The following is a 20,664-nucleotide window of genomic DNA, read 5'->3' as shown; positions in this document are numbered from 1 at the left end:
CGGCACGAGCCTTTTGAGTGTATTGAGGTCGCCAGCGGAAACGACCATCCCACCACCGTCATGTCTTAGTGCGTCCTCACAGTAATCTCTATCGTTGGGCTGCCTTGTAATCTTGCTAATTGTAGCGTTATCCTTGGCCGTGCCATCAAAAACGAGTACCTTGCCCTCGGCACCATCTTTGGCACGGTAGGGCTCTCCCTGCTCGCCACGAGCGGCGGCAAGAAGGACGCTCCGGCAGCGAAGCCCACCTTGGAACAGGTGAAGGACTCGGTCAAGATTGATGCCAGCTCAAAGTACGTCGCGCCAACTTCTGCGTGTGAGAATAGGACATTGACCAGATTCCTCGCCCGTTCTTACTGGGGATTCTTCTGCAGGGAGGAGGAAGAATTGTACGTGCCCATGTCACTTTGTAGAAAACAGAACGGACTGTCGGCAACTGATCAGGATCGACAGCATCCGCAAATTCGTCGCAGACGCGGAGAAGGAGTCGAAGCACTGATCCCACTATTGCTGTTATCCCACTTGCTGTCGCGCCATGGTCACAGTAGCGGACTAATAGAGACTTCGCCACCACCATGCCTTTCTGCAAGAATCTCGCATCCATACCTTCCCATCCGCTGTGCCAATCTCCATGTGTGCATGTGCGGTGTCCTACGTCAATCGTGCAATGTTCAGCGGGATGCGCGATCAGCCGTCCGCCTCGTTCTCCAACCTCTTGGTATCCAGTTCTCAAGAGAAGGGTAGAATACAATATGAGAATGTGTGCATATGTGCCGCTGCACAAAGCACGCACTGAAGAGTGCTAGTGATAGAGCAATTGACTTGGTTGCGCTTCGGCTAAGGAATACATCATACGCGCCGTTGGACCCGTCGCCACCAACCGGTCGAGACTCGAGTTCCTTCTCTGTCCCCAACACTCGTCTGCGCGCAGGCTCTTTCACCGTCAGCCACTCTGTCGCTCACTTGGCAATCGTCCATTCTACTGCATCTGCATGAACAAAGCCGTCGGACATTCCTTACGTATCTAATGTCAACATGAGCTCGCCTGTGCCGCCCAGTCCTTCTGTTTCTATTCCCGGTCCTCGCCCGCTCCAACTCGTCGACGGCAACCTTCAGTATCCTGCTGAGTCGCCATGCCCTTCTCCCGCTGTCTCCGGACTGTCCACGCCACCTCCCAGCGCGCGCAAGTTCAGTTCTAGAAGACAATCCTCTATTGCGTATTACCCTAGCGACCATACACCCAGCTGGGAAGTGCGTTCACCGACCGCCACTGCAGCTGGGCCGTCTTCGCTCAGACGCACCGCATCGTTGAGTCAGAATGTACCTGCACGATTAAATCTGAAGAGAGACCGGAGGAGTTTACCAATGGCGGAGGTGGAGGCGGTCGGTAGTCCGCTGACGGAACGTCCTCCGCTCACACTGACTGAGAAGTACGTCCTACCCTCCAACATCCATCTCTCTGCACTTCTCCTAACTTTGCGAGTCATCCCTTTTGCGTGCCCATTCTTGCAGACACGCGGACCTCCTCCGATTCATAGCGCAGAAGGAGTCTAAATGCCTCGAGCTCCGCTCCCAGCTCGCCGCACACGAAGCCGAGCTCGCCGAGCTCAAGCGCAAATGGGAGCGCATCGTGAGCCGCGGCATGGATCGCGCGTACTCGCAACAGCTCACACATCCTGGCTCGAGCTCGCTCCTCTCTGGCGCAGTCAAGGACGTCAGCCGACTCCTCGCCGCCGGGCTCTCCGACCTCTCCACATCTCCCGCTCCCGCATCCCCGCACCTCTCCTCGAAAGCAAACCGAGCGTCCTGGCACGCGAACACGCAGAGTGTATCCTCGACCGCCACATCCGCGACGTCAGCGTCGCTCACGAGCTCTAGCGTCCGCCTCTCTCAGTCCTCCGCTTCATCCTTCGCGTACGACGACGTGCCTGAAGAGGACGAGCGCGAGGGCGCACCTGGGTCGCTCCCCTCCAGTGACCATTCAGCTTCTCTCCGCCGGTCTTCGTCCTCCGTACGTGTAGACGGCGGAACAGGCATCGAGAGCCCCATTGAGATTTCGTCCGCGAGCGCACTCAAGGCCGCCAAATTGCACCGGCGCAAGAGCCGCGACGCCCCGCCCCCATCATCCTACCCGCTCGCATCCCCTGAGCCCGATGTTGCGAAGGCCGACAGCGCGAGTACACGATCCTCTGCGAAACGGTCGAGTCTGCCTGCAGGCAGCAGTAAGGGTGCAGCAGGTCTTCCGCCTGCAGCGTCGATCCCGGGGCTGGGTCCGCTGGCGAGCCCGCTGGCGTCGGCGTGGATGGGCAGTGTGGGGACCAGCGTAGGGAAGAAGTGGGGAGAAATCCAGAAGGGCGAGACGTGAGTGTTCCTTGCAGTCTCTCACGAGTTTCCCGTCCTCTACTGCGTCGACGCGCGTATATGCGCCCTGCTCGTCTCTTTGAGCGTACAAGAAACCTGTGCCTCTCCTCGGTCGCGCGATGTCTTCTTATCCTTGCTGACGCACCGAATGTTCTCCAGGTTCACGAAGAGCCAAAAGCGTGCCTCGGTCCTCATCTCGGATGCCGCAAGCTCTCTCTTCGCCGCTCTCACCTCGCCTTCCTCCTTCTCCCCCGCCCCAACACCTTCCGGAGTCTCAGTGATGTCTAACCCCTTCTCCGCCACCCTCTCGCCCATGTCGACATCGCCCGTGTCTCGCCCGTCCCCTGTCCCGAGCGCTTCTTCCCTTCTCGACGACGACAGCGACGCGACCGGGCTGGGCAGCGTCTTGGTGCCAGACAGCAAGAGCCCGCTGCTCACGCCGACGCTCGTACCCTCTCCAGCCTACGCTGCCGCTACTTCCCATTCCGCGAGCGCGGCGAGCAAGAGCAAAGACCTCTTGGACGACGACGATGATTGGAATTGGTAGAGAGCAGATCTCTCTACGGCTATGGGGCCCTTGTCGGCGGTTTGTCGCTGCGGGTGCAGGTCATCCTGCCGCATTGCTAGAGGTTAGATACCTTCGTGCATAGCGTAGCAACTGTCTTCTGTCACGAACGTGTCATGACGGATATCGTACACTGGTAGTTAATCTGAGGATGTTGTCCTGCTTCACTCCTTTTCTAGCGGTGGAATTCATGCTAGTATAATCAATAGTCTGCATTCGATGCGTTTGATCATCGTATACATTCCGTGAGCTTTGCAAAGCGGTCGAATGACTTGATCATTGTGTATGAACGACGGTGCTATGCACGAGAGAAATTAACACAGCAGGGAAAGCGAGGGGAGCGCGGACGCGGAAAGTCATGACAATAAAAACCCCGCGGAAGACAAAATGGCATCGAAAGAGACTGCGGCGATCATGAGAAGGAGACTTTGAACACTATCGATGGCGGATTTGTTGACACATTGCGAGACAGATGGGCGTTGAAAGAAAGCAAGATACAGACGAAGTCACGGTGACGAACATCGAGAAAGCGAAAACATGTGCAGCAGATAGAGAGTTGTTTGACGAGCATTGAAAGTCGAAAGCGATACGTCCATGTTGTCTTGTCGTGAAGTTCTTGATAGTGGTTGGTTGACGCGAAGCGCGAAGTGCTGTCACACGGCGCAGTATCCAGGTTCGTGGTCCTCGCTTCGGTCGTAGGCCAATCCTCTGCTACAGTAAGAGTCCGCGACAGGCGATCGCGGTCCCTCCCTGCAAGTCCCTGCGTTTACCCAGCCGTCGAGCGCACGATGAATGCTAGAGCGGTCGTCGCAGGGGGCGCGCCCCCGATACTGGTCGAGGATTGTACGTAGTCGTGGGTCCAACGTGTTTCTGTTACCGGGCGGTGCCAGAGAGGCAGGTGAAGCATACAGAGTTCTTGCAGATACAGAGCACCGGTAGGCGTCGAGCAGGGCTGAGAAGCGCAGAGTGCTATCACGGTGCGCGGTGCTCTTGCGCTGAGGTTCCAGAGCCAAGAGTCGGGCACCTTCCACGTCTTGATCAGCAGCGCTAGCGTACGGTCGAGTTGAGATTCCCGGACCGACACCTGTAACAGTGGATGTATACGTTGATTGGCGCGGTGTCGCAAGAGCGAGTTCCGGAGCAGCCCCAGTGAGCAGACACGCGTCAGAAGCCAGAGCTTGAGATAAGGTGGACTCGTGGACCGGCTTCTTCCTAGGATGAGGACGCGGCAGCACGAAGGTCTCCCTAGAGGTACTTGATACGTTCCTCGAGGAACTACGATGCTCAGCTCGGCGATGTCCGCGCTCTCCGAGTTGATGAGGAGCGTTCCAGCTAGGAGCAGGCGCGCAAAGGTAACTCGCCTCGAAGGAGCCTGGCATCCGAGGAAAGTCGTCGCCGGCTGGCAGTCCTTGGCTGCTTGCATCCGCCGTGTCCAACTTCGTAGTGGCTATATCAAGAGTAAGAGTCCCGAGACCGGGAGTGTACGGCGGAGGCCCCGGTGTGCTTCGCTCCGAGTCGGTCGGCGAGGCGAACATCGACGAGCACCACGACTCCTGGCTGTACATGCTCGTGCTCGTAAGGCTCTCGGGCATGCCCCGGAAGACATCGGTACACGGTTCGACAACGATAGCAGGAATCGCAGGCGAGGAGATCACAGAAGAGACGCTAGATGCTGTGGCGAGCCTGATTTCTGAACGGCAGCCGTTCCACTCATGCTTGGACTGCCCACGGAACGGCGGGAGGCGGGGGCGTAGCGTCAAGTCCGGGTCCGTGTCTGGAGAGCTTGGGAGACTGGCGTACGCGCCCACGTTGTCCGAGTACGTGTAGTCGGTCATATCAGCATCTTGCACCAGCTACCACCGGGTGAGTGTGAGAGACGAGCTGCTGGAGACTGCATAAGCTTACCTTGCCGGCGTCGGACTGTCCAAGCCCTCCGATGGATTTGCAAAGCACCGAGTCCCTTACGCGAGAAGATGCCGCTGTCCTCAACCGGGCCGTCGGAACCTTCAGGGTAGACCACGACTGCCCCTTCTCGTTGAGCGTCGGCAGGATCAGGATGCGCGGTGCGGTCTTGACACAATACCTGGCGGATCGCCGGTCTGCATCTCTCCGACGTCTAGCGAAGGCAGCACACAGCTGCCGACATATGACAACGGCGATCGTACCCAAGCATAGCGCTATGATTACCAGCACGACCCATTCCATGAAGATTGCAGGAGGGTCTGCGGCCGGTCGACTGGGCATGGCGAGGGGTCCGACGAGGGGTCCGACAGGCACAGGTAGGAGCACGTTCGGCTGGTGTGGAGGCGAGGGCACAGGGGAAGCGGGCTCATATGCGGGCATGTTGTGGCGCCAGCGACGACCACAGAGCCGGGGCGAGCCTCAACGCGTAAGCACTTCCGGCCACTGTGATCCTCCGGGGTTTGGTCAGCCTCCTGTAAACAGCTGTGAACGACCAAGCAAGGTGGCCTAGTCTATGTACCAATATATCGATCGGGACCACAGATCAACGTGACTGCGTTGCTTACGATGCTCGTTTCCGGAGCTCTTTCAGCGCACGATCATGAGTTTGCACAACCGCAAATAGTCCAACCATTGCGCTCGAGAGCCGTGAAAGGCGAACCAGAAAGAGTGAAGTAGCGTTGGCGTTGGCGCTTCCCGATGACATGTGAGGGCGTCGACTGGAGATTTCAGTAGGCCTATCAGAGAAGCGCACGACTGGACCACAGCAAAACGGTGATACGGGATTTATGGTAGTAAGGGCTCTAGATGTCCTTCATTTATAGTGCGCGAAACAGAGGACGTCCGCAGCATCTGGGTACGAACAACATCTTGCGTTGGCGTCGTCTGCAAGCCCTTCCGACGAGCATCTGCTACCCGACCGCAACACATACCTGTGACGATAAATGGAGGATCGAAAACCTTGGAGCAGAGATCACTATCATGGGCGATTGAATAGCCTCGATCATGTAGACTGTAAATGTAGCAATCAGTACAATTAACAGGGACAATAAAATCAATCATCGCGGCCCAAAACCTAAGTTACGCGCCGCAACGAAATCATATCTCAGCTTTCCGTTCTGTGCCTGGCACTCTGGGCGGTTCCGTGCCGCCACCCCACTCCTCTTCTTCTTCGAGGACGATGAGATGGAGAGGAACCAGAGCAGGGGGCCAGACACGGGTCTCACGGAGGCTATGCCCCTCGACGTTCATTCGAGTTGACATCATAGATGCGCAGACGCGGAACAGCGTACTCACCTTCTCGGTCCTCGCACTTCCCTTCCCGCCCACCGCCCCGTCTGCCCATATCTCATATCTGTCCTCGCATTGCGCTTCCTGCCTTCTAGGATGATGGATGACGGGAGAGCATCTCGAAGGGGCGTCGAGGACTGGCCCTATGCGCTGTTGGAGGCGCTATGGCTTCCGATGCGAAGTGCGTTGGTTGCGACGCTGGATGCGCTTCTGCGGTTCATTTACCAGACCTGATCATTCGAGACATGACGAGGACCGGGAAACAGGGGGGCATCTTCTGACAAGTGCTGCTGAAGGAGATGCAGATGAAGCTACACGAAATGAAGCAACTATCTTGCGCATTGCCTTGTTTTATCGGACGTAAGCAGAGGCTTCTGGGGCGGGCGTGCAGGCGTTGAAAGAGGGGTTACTAGGGGCGATGTTGGCAGAAAATCCGGCGGGAAGGTCGAAGGCGCATATCCGTTGACGGCGTGAGAGTGTTCTCAGGCATGAGGCTGAGCTCTATTAATGGGCGTACCGGGCAGAGATAAGAGAACTTAACAAACGGTTGGGTGGTAGCTGGGCAACTCAGGGCACAAACGAGGGGAAATGTGCGACAGGTTGCTCAGGAGCGGGCATTTCTGAACGACGAACAAGAGGAGCACGAGGAGGTGGAGTTGTGTTCTGCGGCCGCAGGGGGGCAGAGTCACGCTGTGACACGCTTGTCACGAATGCCGGCGTTTGTTGATCGGAGATGCTTCCCCAGGTCGTGTTCATCTCGAGCATCCTGTTGGCCGCCCACCACGAATCTAATCAGGGAAGGACAAGCTGCTCGTACCTCGCCTAGGATGCGCGATTCTAAGCTTCAGTATTGTTCTTGTATATATTCGTTGACATGCGTCCAGATTGCGGTCGAACGTCCGTGTTCCTCCCCTACGCCGCTCCCCTCCAGCGAGCTTGCGCTCGCCGCAGAGTGTTCCGCTTCCTTTTCCCCTCTCCTTTTACGAGGCTTGCCCTCGTCTTCCTTTTTCACGTACCCTCGACTGGGTCGACTTATACCTCCGACGCAGCGCGTTGAAGCTGTTTGCTTTCTCGCCTTTTAGACTGCTCTGACTAGACTCGGATACCCTGACCTGGAAATGAACTCTACCATACAAGGCAGCGAGGCGAGCTATGGGGCGCAAACGAGCTACGGTTCTGCAGAAGTGGCCGGTGTGGCGGTGAGTCTGCCCCGCACTATTAGCCGATCAAACGAGCGGTGCTGACTTGACGAAATCCTCCCTTGCAGGTCCTTGTTGTTGCTGGTGCTATCTCCTTGGTAGCGGTAGTCCCACTAATTGTGGTAAGCCCTCCAAAAGGACTGGCCGTCGACGTACACAGCACTAATGTGACGTGCTGCGCTTGCAGTCTTTGCGATGGTATGGCCCCAAGCTGGGGAAGACGCGCATCATGCCATTCTTCGTATCTCTCTTGGTTGCGAACGTCCTACAAGCCATCGGTACTATCATCAATAGCAAGTGGGTGAATGATCGCAATGTTGTAGCAGGGCACCTTTGCACTGCCCAGGGTGGGATCAAGCAGGCCGGCAATGTTGGGATGGCCCTTTGGTGCGTCCGGCGATCTGTTAATGCCTGCTGCAGACACTAACAAATTTGAAATGACGTAGGTCCTTTGCTTTGGCACTACACGTTTTCATGTTGCTATTCAAGCGACGGGTGGCCTTGACCGCAGTGCTATCGTGGGTACTACTTGGCGTCGGCTGGTTCCTGGTAGCATTCGTTGTGGCCATCGGCCCCCTTGCAATCCAGACTCGTGCGCGCGGGTCGTACTTCGGCCCATCAGGATTCTGGTAAGGCTGTTCGCTCTGCTCACATGTTCTCTCGGCTGACTTTATGTAGGTGTTGGATCACTGACGACTACCCACTGGAACAGCTCTACCTAGAGTACTTTTTCGTAAGCCCTACGTCTGCCATGCCCTTGTTTGTGGAGACTGAATCAGAGATATAGGAATTTGTCTCGGCGGCGTTGTCGTTCGTGCTGTACACGGCCGTCCTTCTCCGCGTGAGGGGAAACCTCGTCCGCACCAGCGGAAAGTGGACATTGCGCTTTGTCCCGCATGGCGAACGATGGCGGTTGGCCATCCGCCGCGATATCGTCGACAGCACGATGATGCAGGTCGCAACCCGCATGGTGTGGTACCCCGTACGTATCCGCATCACCCTGAAAGGCAATATCCTGACCGCGCCCGCCACGTTCAGGTCGCATACACCATCCTGCTGCTCCCCGTCACGATCGCGCGCTTCTACTCGTTCAGCGGGCACGACGTCTCCTTCCGCGTCATGATCTTCTCCGACTTCGTCTTCAACCTGCAGGGCGTCGTCAACGTCGTCCTCCTGCTCGCCACCCGCCGCTTCGTCCCGGACACCGCATCGCTCCCGATCTTCGAGCGCAGGAAGCGCGTCAGCATGTCGTCCCCAGAGGCGGTCGGGATCTCCCCCTTCTATCTGCCCCCACATCCCCGGGGCTCGGTCGCGATCACCGAGTCTGCCGATCCCGCTGAGAAGCCGCCTGTCTATGCGGGCGACTTGGGGCGAAGTCTGAGCACGGTTGCAGATGCGGGTACTGACGCGGATGCAGCCGCGAGGGAAGCGCCACCGGATTTGCGCATGCCAGAGCGGGCACGCATGAATTCATTTGCGTCGACGATCTCGACGTCCTCGGTCGATTCGCAGACGCCGCTCTTTTATACCCGTTAGGGGCCTCCCTGCTTCTTTGCCGCGGCACCCCCCGACCACATCCCCTCGTTTTCTCTATGTAATGTGTGTACAATGTGTCCGTGTAGGATTGTTTTCATGTTCCAGGGGTCTGGATATGGTCGTAGATTGGGGCCTTTATGATACTTATTCTTATCTACCGTTCACGAACTTGAACCTTCTGCACCTCCCAAGGATCGATCGCCGCGCCTTCTCCGCCACACGCTTCCTTTTTCCCTCACCCTCTTCTGCGCGTCGTGCGGATGTGCCTGTTTCCCGGCCTCCCGCTTCTCTGCGCTCGACGCCGCGTCTGCATCGTGTATCCGATTCAAACCTTCAAACAGGCTGACGTATCGACCCGCTCGTGCTTCCTCGCTTCTCCCTTCGCTCTGTACGAATAATCTTCCGATTGGGCAGCTCATTTGGCCTGACCACACTGAGTGTATGCTTCTTTCACGAATCACTAGCGTAGCTTCCTTCGCTCCAAGTGATTGTCGCCGTTTTAGAGAGCTAGAATGACATGCGTTCGCCGTTCGTGGCCGCAGAGATTAGCATCCAATGACGCGACGGTAAGCGGACGTCCGCCGCGGGTATTATAGCTTGAACAACGTCGGCGGTTTCCCTATCGGTGTATATGTGTGCGCTGCTATAGCCAGATGCAGCCAGACTTCCCGTCTATCTTCGACCCCGCGCTCAAAAGCGTATCGAGGCATCTTCAGGTACGATGGGACCGTCTATACGTCTCTCGCCTGCGCTCCGACAGTACCTTGACGGCAGAAGGCTCATCGTTTCTGCTTGTTGTCAGGCTGACAGATCTCGGACATCCTGGTATTTTGAGATGCCCGCATCCTGTAGCCTGATATGAATGAGACAAGAGGCGTGACAGTCAGTCATGTGCTGTGACGGCTCGTGTTTCCGAGGTTATCGGGACACCGGGAGAAGCCGTGGATGCCTGCAGGCGTCGGCCAGTTTGCTGTCCGTTCCCCCGGATCCCTGCGTCTGTCTCTTATCCTCACTGTTCCCGCACCGTTCTCTCTCAAATACAGCACATGCCACCGCTTGGAAGTCCGGATGGCGGCGATAGAAGACGGGTCCCCAGGGAAGGTGCGTGTGTCGAACGTGCTGGCACAATGAATCCAACCGTCGTTCTCCCCGCCTTATCATCCTCGAAGCACGTCCTAGACAGGATCCGCGTCCGGGGCGTTCCCAGACCCACACCCGCTGTGCGAGTACGCTGGCTGACGTTCAGATGCAGTACTGCTTAATCCCCCGACCTTGATTCAGACCGCCGGCCCTTGACGCGCTACGAGGCCGCCATCTGTACTCGTCGTCCGATGTTGTGATGCCACCGTTGACCATGGCCACGCCAGGCACTGCCGGAATTCGCCTAGGGCCCGTTGACGTGCGGCCTGGCACCTCGTCCATTCACCGCGCCCCCGCCGTCGAACACCGCGGCTTTGTGCGGGCGGCCGGAATCAAATACTCGGCGTCGTCGCGCCGTTATCGAATACCCGCACCTGAAACGCCCTGAGCTCGAGTCAGCAGCCCTTGCGCCAGCCCGGGGGTGGGGCGAGAGAGGCATGTAGCCTCTTTGGGTGCGTCCTACCGAGAAGGGGCTGCAGATTCGCAGTCGTCATGCCAATGACTGGAGTCATTGGCGCCTGCGGGCGATTCGTCCCTCCTAAATGAGCAGGTGGTGGGGCTCGGACGCTGTAAGATGCACGGTGCGCGCATTCTAGCCGTGCGCCAAAAGTGGTGCACCCTTCGTGTTTAGACACACTGCAGAGAACTGGCGGACGCAGTTCGAATGTCAGCGCGCCAAAGCAGTCGGGGATCGCGAGACGTCTGCCCGGCCGTTCCGTCCACGGTCTCCGTGAGAACGTGTCTTCCGAGGTTTTATTCCGCATCACGGTCATCTGAATGTCATCGCTCACCTATTCGCCCGAGTAAACCGCAGTCGACCGCTTCTTTGTGCGACCTGGAAAAGGCCCGCGGGTCTCTCTCAACGGTGGCTCGTCCCTGACGACTACGACATGCCCCCCCCCCCGCCCAGTCCCGTGCTGGCCATGGGAACAGCCGGTCGAGGCGTGTCCGGACGACGTGCGCTTCGTGCATACATGAGGGCGCCGCCATGATTGGGACCGATGTACCTTCCAAGGGGCGTCTGCGCTGTCAGTCGGGATATAGAAGAAGGAAGCTGAGGCCCCGTGCGAGGCGCGAGACGTGATTGAAATGGGGTGGCACGTCAGAACAGGTCAGAACCTTGTCTTCTGGAAACGTCGGCTGAATTCACGCAGCAGCGCGTTCTGGGCGCCGTGGATTTTACGCAGGCGCGTGTGTGTTTTCTACGAATGTATGTATTCCCTCCCTCGGAGGTGACTTGCTTGACTGATCAGCGCATCTAGATCAGGATCATTTAGGCGAGATACCGTATGGCGCGCTCCGCTAGAGTACACAGCCCAAGGTTTACGGTTGCTCGGGGTGGGGCACTATGCGGTCACTGGAACGGCGGGCAACAAACGACTGGACGAGTTTGACGGCAGGTGAAGAGGCCAGAAGCACCCCGGTGGCGGCACATGCACCGGAGGGAAAACCAAGCATTCTCGCAAGGCTGAGGACAAGGGGAGTGCTTCTTCCGATTAATACAGGTATGAGATATGCGGGTTTTGACTGTAGCCGTGACCGTGGCACCGCGACGTACAAGGTGCACGGATGCCGGGCAGGAGGCTTCTTGAAAATTGGGTTGTTGAATGGACGTCCGAACGTTGGACGCTTCCGTCATGCCGATGGGAAGCCTCTGCGGCCGGGGCCGGCGACCCGCGTGTCATCGCGACGTCCTCATTCCGCCAGGTGCGCCCGCCCGACTGCAAGCCCACCGTTCGGTATGCATGTCTCGCTTGCACGGGTGTCGTAAGTATGTCGCGCGGGCGTTGGGTCCGGCGAACAAGTCTTCATTAAGCAGGCACAGCCGCCTTCACGCGCCTGAGGGGCGGGATCTCCGCCGATCGCGTGCGATCATGGCCCGATCTGGGGACGAGTCGGACGTCCATCCGTCCGGAAACGTCTTCTGCGAGCCTGCGGGGCGGATGTGGCGGACGTGGAGACCTCCCCCGCCCGTCCTTTCCCCGCTCGGCTGCCAGAAAGTCGTGCGCACATCCGAGGGGACGGAGAGGAAAGGGGCAAAGGCGCGACAGGCGATTGGCAGCGGGGACCAGCTGCCATCCGCTGCCATCAGCGCAAGTCCTTCGGGGACATGATTGCAATAAAATACGGTAACGCCGGCCTGCTGCCCACGGGGGGAAGGGGTGCTGCCGTGGACCGTGGACCGTCGGATATTCGCTGGCTTCTGTTCTGGGGCAGACGCTTCTTTCTCGCTCCTGGCCGCTCGTCCTAGATCTGGCCATCTGGCCTCTTGCGCACGCACACACGGCGCACGCTGGCTTGTACTTATAAGTGCGCCCCCTTGCGGCCGGGCTCGCTCCTCCTTTTGCTCTCCACTCCTTTGCCCCGTCCCTCTGTCCCCTGGTTCCGCCATACGGCAGGGCCAGTCTCTCCTTCCTTCCCCAGACACACGTGCGGCAGAGGCTAGCGCACCGAGACTGAGATGCCGTCGAAGAACAGCAAGATCGTAAGCGAGGGCGACCCGCTCGCGTACATCCTCGCTCCGCCTCCGAACGAGACGGAGGAGCAGCGCATGGCGCGACTCGCTGCGGAGGCGGAGGCGAAGCGGATCTCGGACGCGATCGACGAGGAGCTGCAGAGGCAGGCAAAGGAATTGAAGCGCGCCCCGAAGCCCGTGAAGATCCTCTTACTTGGTGAGCTGCGAATCCTCCAGCGGCGGCTCCGCACGCTGTGGGTGTGCGACGCTGATGCCGGTCTCGACGCGCAGGCCAAAGCGAGTCTGGTACGCGTGCTAGTGTCGATGTTCCGGAAGCGCGCGTCGGTACTGACCTCCAGAAAAGGCAAATCTACGACGTTGAAGAGTGAGTGCTCTCGCGCGACGTGTGGCGGCACGGTGTCTGACGACCACGCTGCTGACAGATTTCCAGCTGATGAACACCCCGAAGGTACGTGGCGTTCGTCCCACTCATCCCGCGCCCCGCCTCACACTGACGTCGGGGGAACGCCAGGCGTTCCGGGCAGAGCGCGCCTCGTGGCGTTCGGTCGTCCACCTAAACGTCGTCCGCTCCATCCGCGCTATTCTAGAAGCCATGTCCGACGCGCAGCAGCACCAGATGTCCCTGAACGCCTCGCCCACGCGCATGCACGCGCCCGACCTGACGCACTCCTCTTCCATGTCTTCCATCGCATCACGATATCGCCATCCGCCATTGACGTCGGAGCACCTCAAGCTCAAGCTCCGCCTCTCGCCGCTCATCCAGGTCGAGGAGGCACTCATCCGAAAACTGACCCCGGAGGGCTCAGGAGAGATCGAAGCGACGCAGCTGCGGACACACGGCTCCCGCGCAGACCGCGCGAGGGCGCTGGACAAGGAGCTGGCCGTCAACAGCCACTTTGCATGGAAAGGCGTCATTAACAGGGTGCTCAGCCGCAACAGCCAGGACGAGGAGCCGTACGACCCCGACGTGAGTGCCTGCCTGCCTGCCAGGTTCTGGTTACCGCCGTCCTCTTCCCGCGCCGAGCGTGGTCAGGGGGGAGGGAGCCCGGTTATCAGAACGCACGCCCTCGCGTGATGAATTTGCTCACACTGCCGTCTCGCGTACGTAGGATCCTGTGCATATCCTCCACGCGTGCGCGGCAGACATGATCACGCTCTGGAACGACTCGACTATCAAGAAGATGTTGCGCGCCCAGGGCATCCATCTCGAGCATTTGCCCGGATTGTGAGTGGTCGTGCTCCGCGTCGTGTTCCTCGCATGGTCCACTGAAGTGCAAGGGATTTGCAGCTTCCTCGACTCTCTAGAACGTGTTACACATCCTAGGTATATGCCCACGGATGGTACGTCAACATCAATCTTTAGAGCATCCGGTGACTTCTGGTCTGATTAATTCACGGACATTTTATCGTCTCACTCAACAGACGACATCCTGCGTGCCAGGCTGAAGACTCTGGGCGTGTCCGAGCATCGTTTCCAGATCAAAGAGGGTGAGAAATTCCGGTGACTGCCCCTGGATACACTCACACCGACGCCGGTAGGTTATGCAGGTGGCTTCTCGCGCGACCTGCGGATATACGACGTCGGCGGGCATCGGTCACTGGTGCGTATATTCATCACAACAGTCGTCATTGAGCTCAACATCGTCTGCGGTTCTGCTTCCCTGTAACAGCGAGGTCTGTTCGATTCTCTGATTCCGGATGAGAGGTTCGGCCCTGACCGAGATATGTATTGCCTGTGACGTTACAGCTGCTTGGGCGCCGTTCTTCGATGACATGAAGTAAGTTTTCTTGAATCTCGCTCTCCACGCCACACGACTTCGTTTCCGTTCCTCTCTCTGGCGGAAGTTCTTCGGCTGACGTGTGACATTGGCAAACAGCGCGATCCTTTTCCTCGCTCCCCTCAGCGGCTTCGACCAGGTTCTTGCGGAAGACGAGACCGTGAATCGGTTAGAGGACTCGGTTCTTCTTTGGAAGTCGATATGCTCCAACCCGCTCCTTGGGAAGACCAACCTTATCCTGTTCTTGAACAAGATCGACATCTTCCGTGCGAAGCTCGACGCGGGCATCCAGTTTGGCCAGTACATCATCTCGTACGGGAATCGGCCAAATGACTACGATAATACGTCTTCATGTGAGCCTTCTCATCGCTTCACAGTCCTGGTGGCAGGAGACCGGGCATCCTAACATACGTGTATACAGATATGCGCAGGAAGTTTGGCCAGATTCACAAGGAGTACTCGCCGCAGGCTCGTACGTTTTACTGTCACTTCACTTCGGTGACGGACACGAGGTCCACATCGGAGGTCTTGGTCAACAGTGAGTGCACTTCGTCTTTCCTACCGTGCGCGGGTGCTGACGACAGTGCAGTCCAAGAAATGATCATGATGGCCAACCTCCAGAACACCCACTTAACTTGAGGTCGCACACGCTCTCCAGTGGTCTCATTTCCGTCGCCCATATACCTTAGGTCCGGCCTCGAAGTCTTACGGCCGCTTCTTCGCCTAAAATTACCCACTCGCTATTGCTCGCTGACGACTTGCGTTGGTGCTGGCCTGCCACGCACCCGACGGTCGCTCGTTAATGGCTGCTACACTTACACTTGCTATACCATCTTCACGCTCACTGTTGTATTATAGCTCGCTCGCGGTTACGCTGCATGTTACACTTGCTCGCTCTCAGAATGCTATCGACGTTAGACTTGCCGATATTCGCCTTCACGTCCGACACCTGTAAGGGGGGCGGTCACCCTTAGCCGATCAAGCCCAGTAATGTGCACACATACCCGCCGGTAGCTGAGAACGTAACTTGTCAGTTAACCTGCCTTTTGGCGTAATGCTTTGACGGGCGGGTTTGAGCCATTTCACAACGCCACCGAGCTGCGCATGCAGTCATGCGCTTCTCCGCTCCGCTCCTCCGCGTACGACTATGAGCCTCAATCCACCGTTATGGGGCATTGGTTGCGATCGCCCACATATCCGGTCCCCTCGAGGCTAGTGCCTCCTCGTTACCGATAGGAAGTGACATAGAGGTGACATCATTCAGGTAGGCGTGGCAGACCGGCGTCCCCATCAGACCGCCTCACAGAAAATAGCTCCCCAGATGCAGACTTGAGCAAGGCCTGAGAACAAGAGTGTCCGGAAGCAGAGCACAAGCACAATCACGTCGACAGGAGGGTCCCCAAGGGGTGCGGTACAATGGTCAGAATATTGGACACGTTAGCGCGGACGCGTTCCGACACCGATCCCCAACGGATTTATTTGAGGTCACGTGGCTGCAGCACGGAGAGCGGTCTGAATTGACGAGGTTGCCCAGAGAGGGGCCGCAGTCTAGCACTCCAACGGTCCGGACACGCTCGAGAAGACTCGAGAGAGGCCGCGAGAACGCGTATGCCGCCGCCATAGCGCGAGGTGATCGTATGGGGCAGGATGAAGGGAGGGCGGAGGAGGCGCTCTACGACTTGTTTCGCCAGGACCCGGGAACCGCAACATAACCGGCCGCGACTGCGCTCGTCGAGTTCGCCTCATCTCACTGTCGGACACGGTCTCGGCAATGAGATGTAGACTTTGGGTATGAGGCCATGCCAAATGTATGCCACGCTCAGCACATTCTCGAGCATGAACGCGAGAGGGAGACCGATTGAGACGGCGGATGGGGTGCGGGAGAAGCCGGCCGGGGTCCCCGCGCAGTGCCAAGTGGGTGAGAAGGTGTTGGGCCACCCCAACGGAAAGTGCAGTCGTATATAACCCTTGGCGATGACGGCTCCGTCCCCCGCCCCCCTCTCCTTCCTCGACAGCCATGTCTTCCGTCGTCAGCCGCGCGGCGCCCACCGAAGAGGCCACCACCCTCACCCCGCCCTTGACGCCCCCTGCGGCGAGCAAGGGCGTGAAGGAGGAAGAGCCCGCCGACGCCAACATCCCCGACAACTATGTCTCCTGGACGATCAAGAACCAGAAGCCTCGTCCTCCAATCAGCTGGGACAACTGGTGGAAGGAGCTCAACTACCTCACCATCTCTATCCTCACCATCACCCCTGCCATTGCCATTTACGGCGCGTTCAACGTGCCGCTTCGCTGGGAGACCGCGGTTTTCAGCGTGTTCTATTACTTCGTGACTGGCCTCGGTGAGTGAAATTCACTTTTCTGCTGCACGCGTGGCCACGCGTGGTTGTGACGGTGTGCCCGATCGCGATCGCGGTGGCTCGATTTGGTAGTTTGATTGCTGAACTCGTCGACTGCTTGTAGGTATAACCGCCGGCTACCACCGCCTCTGGGCACACAGGTCGTACAACGCGTCGAAGCCGCTCCAGTACTTCCTTGCGATTGCGGGCGCAGGCGCCGTCGAAGGTTCGATCAAATGGTGGTCGCGCGGCCACCGTGCGCATCACCGATACACTGACACGGAACTCGACCCGTACAACGCGCACGAGGGCTTCTGGTGGTCCCACATTGGCTGGATGCTGGTGAAGCCTCGCCGAAAGCCTGGGGTTGCGGACGTGAGCGATCTGAGCAAGAACGAGGTCGTGAGGTGGCAGCACCGCTGGTACCGCACGCTCATCATCACTTGCGGCTTCGTCCTTCCGACCGTCGTCTGTTGGCTTGGTTGGGGCGACTTCTGGGGCGGATATGTCTTCGCAGGTGCTGCCCGTCTTTGCTTCGTCCATCACGTACGTGTTCTTTTCCTACGACGATATGCGCATGCACTGACCTACCTCTGTCCAGTCCACCTTCTGCGTAAACTCGCTCGCGCACTGGCTGGGAGAGACCCCGTTCGATGACAAGCACACTCCTCGCGACCACGTGATCACCGCGTTGTGCACCATTGGCGAGGGCTACCACAACTTCCACCATCAGTTCCCCATGGACTACCGGAATGCCATCAAATGGTATCAGTACGACCCCACCAAGTGGTTCATCTGGGTCTGCTCGCAACTTGGTCTCGCTAGTCACCTCAAGGTGTTCCCCGAGAACGAGGTCGCGAAGGGCCAGCTTACTATGCAGCTCAAGCGTCTTCGTGAGAAGCAGGAAGGGCTCACCTGGGCTCCCGACAGCAACGATTTGCCTGTTATTAGCTGGGAGAGCTGTGAGTTCGGCCACATGCTATTTCATGCGGCACGCATCGTTGACGATTCGAATGGATAGTCCAGGAGCAGGCTACGAAGCGCCCACTTGTCGTCGTGGCTGGTTTCATTCACGATGTCGCTTCATTCCTAGACGAGCACCCCGGTGGCCGTCATCTGATTGCGAAGATGATTGGCAAGGACGCAACGACGGCATTCTTTGGTGGCGTTTATGACCACTCGAATGCTGCCCACAATGTACGTTTTATCGTCCGTTTCGTTTGTTCTTGACGTCGAACCTCACCTGTGTTTCTCCAGTTGCTTTCTATGATGCGCGTCGGTGTGCTGCATGGCGGTATCCAGCACGGTCTCGATGACAAGCGCGTTCCTCCATCGCAACGCCTACGGGTTGCACGATACAATGAGCTCGCCTCCCCGTACGCCTCCTCGACAGCGGCGTCGGATTACGAGGGCATGCTCGGTTGAGCATGATCTCGTTCCTTGGTTGAGTCTCTTCGTGGTTCACGTTACGGCATTACATGTTTCGCGCATCTCGTACAATTTCGCTGCCCCGCTCTCGCATCAACACTGGTCGTTTCGTTGCATATAGTAGAATTCTCGTTAGAGTGAAACCTGGACCGCATCGTGCGGTCTGCGATGGGATTTGGAGAGATGGTCCGTGGTGTCATGTCGGTGACGATGGAGGACTGGATGTGTCGTCGTAGGAGGGGCCACTGAATGATCATGAGTCTGTACTAGCATTGGAATACATGATTTCAGTTGTATTCTTCGGCCACTTTGCCTGGAACGTCCCTTCACGGTCGATTATCGCAGCCGTACTAATCGCCTTGGTGGTATGCATGTCGCTCGGGGGTACTTAGATATGTTTACAGACCTTCAAGCAGTTTGTCCTGGCTGTTATTACCACCGCCATATGAATCCGCCAGCTTATAAGTAGTGCGGTTCGCTTACATAGCACCCGAGCGGCGAGAGTCGCCCATACGTTGGTGATTCAACCCGACTTCCCTCATGTACGTTCTGCTAGGCTTCCGTGGCGTGCCTTTGGCCTCAACATCTTGCACTGTGGGTACAGAGCGCATCTTCAATATGATAGATTCTCACAATGCGGCCCCAGCCGGGGTTTAACGAACAATATAATTGCGACGGCGGTATGTTTCATACATAGGTGAACAAAATGAACGTCATTAAACAATAGAGTAGCTTGCTGATGCATCGAGACTAGTCTGTCCTTTCTCTACGTCAAATATAGTAACCGATGTCCAACACGGTCGTCTTGTAAATGCAAAAACTTACGGGGATATCGCTTCAGATGAGCACAGGATTCACTGCAATACAAGTCGATGCGCGGTCAGGAGCGAATTGCGCCCGCTGACAAGCCTCCCCTCCACCCACTCCCTGAACGCCTGGTCGTCCCCGATGGTCTTGAGCGTGCCGCAGATGAGGGCAGAAAACGAGACCTCGAAGCCGACTTTGGCGGAAACGCGGGTGCGGAAGGACTCCAGCCTGACGTCCTCGGGGACGCGGAGCTTCCAGATGTCGTCGGTAGTGGGCACCCAGACCTTGATGGCGATCTTGCCATCTTTCGCCCCAAACTCATCAGTGGGTGTCTCGAAGGACGACGGCAACGGCGGCGCAAAGACGTCTTGGTCCTCCGCAGGCGATGCGTGGCTCCCCAGCGAGAGCCCGAGCACACGGGTGGGGGAGCGCGGAAGAAGAGGAGCCGGACGGCGGCGAGGGCGAGGATGCATCGGACGCGGGGCCGCAGGCTGTGAGGGCATTTCGCCCGGAGGCACATTCTCCTTCCCGAGCGCGCGAGACCGCGCGGGTTGCGTGCGGAGCGTCCCGCTGCGCATACGCTTTGGAAGGTTGTGGATCGCGGCGAGGACCTTCTTCGGGGTAGTTGGCTCAGTTGCTGCGGTGGAAGGCATGTTGAGGAGGTGAGTCGACGGGATGGCCAGGCTGGCGAATGGTGCGGATACCGGGGAGGGGGACCACGACGAAGAGCCGAGCGACCTGACGGGTCGATGTTGGAGCGGTCTCGAAGTTGCTAGCAGTAAGGGTCGTAAGTGCTCTCTCGGGCCCAAGGACGCTGGGGTGGCTAGGACGGCTTGAATATGGAGGCTGACCGGTCAAAGTCTGCATTTCGTGGTCGTCCCAGATACGACGCCTGCAGAACGTCAGCCACCCTGATACTCTGGACCAACCGAAAGTGGCTAACAGCAATGGACGCGACAGCATGTTGCGAGACTCGGCATATGGGCTATCGAATTTTGTTGAGATGCGGAGCATCTGAGCGACTTGTTCGTTGGCTACTGTAGGCTGTCACAAAATTTGTCACGAATTGATGATAGTCAGCTACTATCGTATCAGCGAGAACAATAGTCTTCGTGAAATGTACAAAGTCAGAACTGTCTCTCGCCCGCCATTGATCGATTGGTCGTCAATGTCGCTGTCGGTGGTGTCAGTAAGCTGACCGCCATCCTCGCTGGCGCTGTCCGCGCCTCAGTCAGCTCAGCATCAGGGTGCTCTCTCTTATGCGCAAGTTGAACCTGTACAGTCTGCAGTTAGCATCTACTCTCGTAATCACTCTACTCGTCCTTGATTCATTGTCTCATCGATGACGCCGCGCCCGATACGCTTGTAGGGGTGCTCAATTCTTGTCGGTCGCTCAGTTGCTCGCGCGCCTATTGGGCGCCTGCCTAGCTGCATTCAAGGTCAGCTCAAGCGTCTGCAGCACAGCGAGCAGAGACACGCAGGCAGCGGGCGCAGAGAGATCGACAAGATCGTCTCATACTAGGTTTGTTAGGCCCGGGAAATCAGCCCAGCAAGTGAATGGTGACGTCGGGAGAGCTTATAAACTCGTTGACCTGGACTTATTGTACACAATGCGCCCAAGTCGGAAACAGAATCAGCACGACATATATATGGTTCAGCTGAGGGTGCCGCTCTGGGCTCGATGGCAACTGGACTCAAACCTTGTGAGGCGACTCCATATCTCGAGACAAGCAACTTTATAGCTTCTGAATTGTCAAATCCTCGCGTCGCTCTCTAGTCCCAG

At 57.8% G+C, this 20,664-nt stretch overlaps 7 protein-coding genes across 7 annotated transcripts; 5 read left to right on the top strand and 2 right to left on the bottom strand.

Moving 5' to 3' along the window:
- Positions 1-46: 46 nt before the first annotated feature.
- On the top strand, positions 47-3,133 carry DICSQDRAFT_101839 (uncharacterized protein). Its single transcript, XM_007363455.1, has 6 exons — positions 47-68; positions 126-293; positions 375-389; positions 454-1,430; positions 1,513-2,361; positions 2,521-3,133. The coding sequence occupies exons 4-6, from the start codon at positions 1,036-1,038 to the stop codon at positions 2,906-2,908; spliced, it is 1,632 nt and encodes a 543-aa protein (XP_007363517.1). The 5' UTR covers positions 47-68; positions 126-293; positions 375-389; positions 454-1,035; the 3' UTR covers positions 2,909-3,133.
- Positions 3,134-7,243: 4,110 nt separating this feature from the next.
- On the top strand, positions 7,244-9,290 carry DICSQDRAFT_101838 (uncharacterized protein). Its single transcript, XM_007363454.1, has 7 exons — positions 7,244-7,377; positions 7,446-7,499; positions 7,565-7,764; positions 7,824-8,006; positions 8,056-8,110; positions 8,165-8,359; positions 8,416-9,290. The coding sequence occupies exons 1-7, from the start codon at positions 7,297-7,299 to the stop codon at positions 8,911-8,913; spliced, it is 1,266 nt and encodes a 421-aa protein (XP_007363516.1). The 5' UTR covers positions 7,244-7,296; the 3' UTR covers positions 8,914-9,290.
- A 902-nt stretch (positions 9,291-10,192) lies between these two features.
- On the top strand, positions 10,193-11,022 carry DICSQDRAFT_153626 (uncharacterized protein). Its single transcript, XM_007363453.1, has one exon. The coding sequence runs from the start codon at positions 10,718-10,720 to the stop codon at positions 10,931-10,933; it is 216 nt and encodes a 71-aa protein (XP_007363515.1). The 5' UTR covers positions 10,193-10,717; the 3' UTR covers positions 10,934-11,022.
- Positions 11,023-11,200: 178 nt separating this feature from the next.
- On the bottom strand, positions 11,201-12,357 carry DICSQDRAFT_134394 (uncharacterized protein). The gene is made up of 2 exons (XM_007363452.1): positions 11,316-12,357; positions 11,201-11,263 (listed from the first exon to the last, which is right to left on the bottom strand). The coding sequence occupies exon 1, from the start codon at positions 12,140-12,142 to the stop codon at positions 11,885-11,887; it is 258 nt and encodes an 85-aa protein (XP_007363514.1). The 5' UTR covers positions 12,143-12,357; the 3' UTR covers positions 11,201-11,263; positions 11,316-11,884.
- Positions 12,358-12,379: 22 nt separating this feature from the next.
- Positions 12,380-15,232, top strand: DICSQDRAFT_134393 (G-protein alpha subunit). Its single transcript, XM_007363451.1, has 12 exons — positions 12,380-12,725; positions 12,952-12,977; positions 13,041-13,496; positions 13,639-13,754; positions 13,818-13,870; positions 13,952-14,017; positions 14,069-14,130; positions 14,200-14,203; positions 14,277-14,307; positions 14,407-14,660; positions 14,729-14,845; positions 14,897-15,232. The coding sequence occupies exons 1-12, from the start codon at positions 12,515-12,517 to the stop codon at positions 14,944-14,946; spliced, it is 1,446 nt and encodes a 481-aa protein (XP_007363513.1). The 5' UTR covers positions 12,380-12,514; the 3' UTR covers positions 14,947-15,232.
- A 1,068-nt stretch (positions 15,233-16,300) lies between these two features.
- DICSQDRAFT_101831 (delta 9-fatty acid desaturase protein) lies at positions 16,301-18,455 on the top strand. The gene is made up of 5 exons (XM_007363450.1): positions 16,301-16,649; positions 16,771-17,192; positions 17,248-17,608; positions 17,668-17,843; positions 17,904-18,455. The coding sequence occupies exons 1-5, from the start codon at positions 16,325-16,327 to the stop codon at positions 18,069-18,071; spliced, it is 1,452 nt and encodes a 483-aa protein (XP_007363512.1). The 5' UTR covers positions 16,301-16,324; the 3' UTR covers positions 18,072-18,455.
- A 473-nt stretch (positions 18,456-18,928) lies between these two features.
- Positions 18,929-19,534, bottom strand: DICSQDRAFT_54487 (uncharacterized protein; the record flags this gene model as incomplete). Its single annotated transcript, XM_007363449.1, has 2 exons — positions 18,929-19,248; positions 19,360-19,534. The coding sequence occupies 2 exons, from the start codon at positions 19,532-19,534 to the stop codon at positions 18,929-18,931; spliced, it is 495 nt and encodes a 164-aa protein (XP_007363511.1).
- Positions 19,535-20,664: the final 1,130 nt, after the last annotated feature.

This window comes from Dichomitus squalens, assembly GCF_000275845.1.
Source record: "Dichomitus squalens LYAD-421 SS1 unplaced genomic scaffold DICSQscaffold_6, whole genome shotgun sequence".
NCBI classification, from domain to species: domain Eukaryota; kingdom Fungi; phylum Basidiomycota; class Agaricomycetes; order Polyporales; family Polyporaceae; genus Dichomitus; species Dichomitus squalens.
Note: the sequence above shows the minus strand (reverse complement) of the source record. Positions and strands in the feature narration are given on the sequence as shown.

What these genes read in the sequence shown, in the direction of transcription:
- DICSQDRAFT_134394 (XM_007363452.1), bottom strand. Translation starts at nt 12,142, where the DNA reads ATGGCAGCGGATGGCAGCTGGTCCCCGCTGCCAATCGCCTGTCGCGCC.
- DICSQDRAFT_101831 (XM_007363450.1), top strand. Translation starts at nt 16,325, where the DNA reads ATGTCTTCCGTCGTCAGCCGCGCGGCGCCCACCGAAGAGGCCACCACC. An exon ending in TTACTTCGTGACTGGCCTCG is followed by an intron (nt 16,650 to 16,770) that starts GTGAGTGAAATT and finishes GACTGCTTGTAG; the next exon opens with GTATAACCGCCGGCTACCAC. An exon ending in TGTTATTAGCTGGGAGAGCT is followed by an intron (nt 17,609 to 17,667) that starts GTGAGTTCGGCC and finishes TCGAATGGATAG; the next exon opens with TCCAGGAGCAGGCTACGAAG.
- DICSQDRAFT_101838 (XM_007363454.1), top strand. Translation starts at nt 7,297, where the DNA reads ATGAACTCTACCATACAAGGCAGCGAGGCGAGCTATGGGGCGCAAACG. An exon ending in CAGAAGTGGCCGGTGTGGCG is followed by an intron (nt 7,378 to 7,445) that starts GTGAGTCTGCCC and finishes CCTCCCTTGCAG; the next exon opens with GTCCTTGTTGTTGCTGGTGC. An exon ending in TTCGGCCCATCAGGATTCTG is followed by an intron (nt 8,007 to 8,055) that starts GTAAGGCTGTTC and finishes GACTTTATGTAG; the next exon opens with GTGTTGGATCACTGACGACT.
- DICSQDRAFT_153626 (XM_007363453.1), top strand. Translation starts at nt 10,718, where the DNA reads ATGTCAGCGCGCCAAAGCAGTCGGGGATCGCGAGACGTCTGCCCGGCC.
- DICSQDRAFT_101839 (XM_007363455.1), top strand. Translation starts at nt 1,036, where the DNA reads ATGAGCTCGCCTGTGCCGCCCAGTCCTTCTGTTTCTATTCCCGGTCCT. An exon ending in CCGCTCACACTGACTGAGAA is followed by an intron (nt 1,431 to 1,512) that starts GTACGTCCTACC and finishes CCATTCTTGCAG; the next exon opens with ACACGCGGACCTCCTCCGAT. An exon ending in GAAATCCAGAAGGGCGAGAC is followed by an intron (nt 2,362 to 2,520) that starts GTGAGTGTTCCT and finishes AATGTTCTCCAG; the next exon opens with GTTCACGAAGAGCCAAAAGC.
- DICSQDRAFT_134393 (XM_007363451.1), top strand. Translation starts at nt 12,515, where the DNA reads ATGCCGTCGAAGAACAGCAAGATCGTAAGCGAGGGCGACCCGCTCGCG. An exon ending in AGCTGATGAACACCCCGAAG is followed by an intron (nt 12,978 to 13,040) that starts GTACGTGGCGTT and finishes GGGGAACGCCAG; the next exon opens with GCGTTCCGGGCAGAGCGCGC. An exon ending in TCGTTTCCAGATCAAAGAGG is followed by an intron (nt 14,018 to 14,068) that starts GTGAGAAATTCC and finishes CGACGCCGGTAG; the next exon opens with GTTATGCAGGTGGCTTCTCG.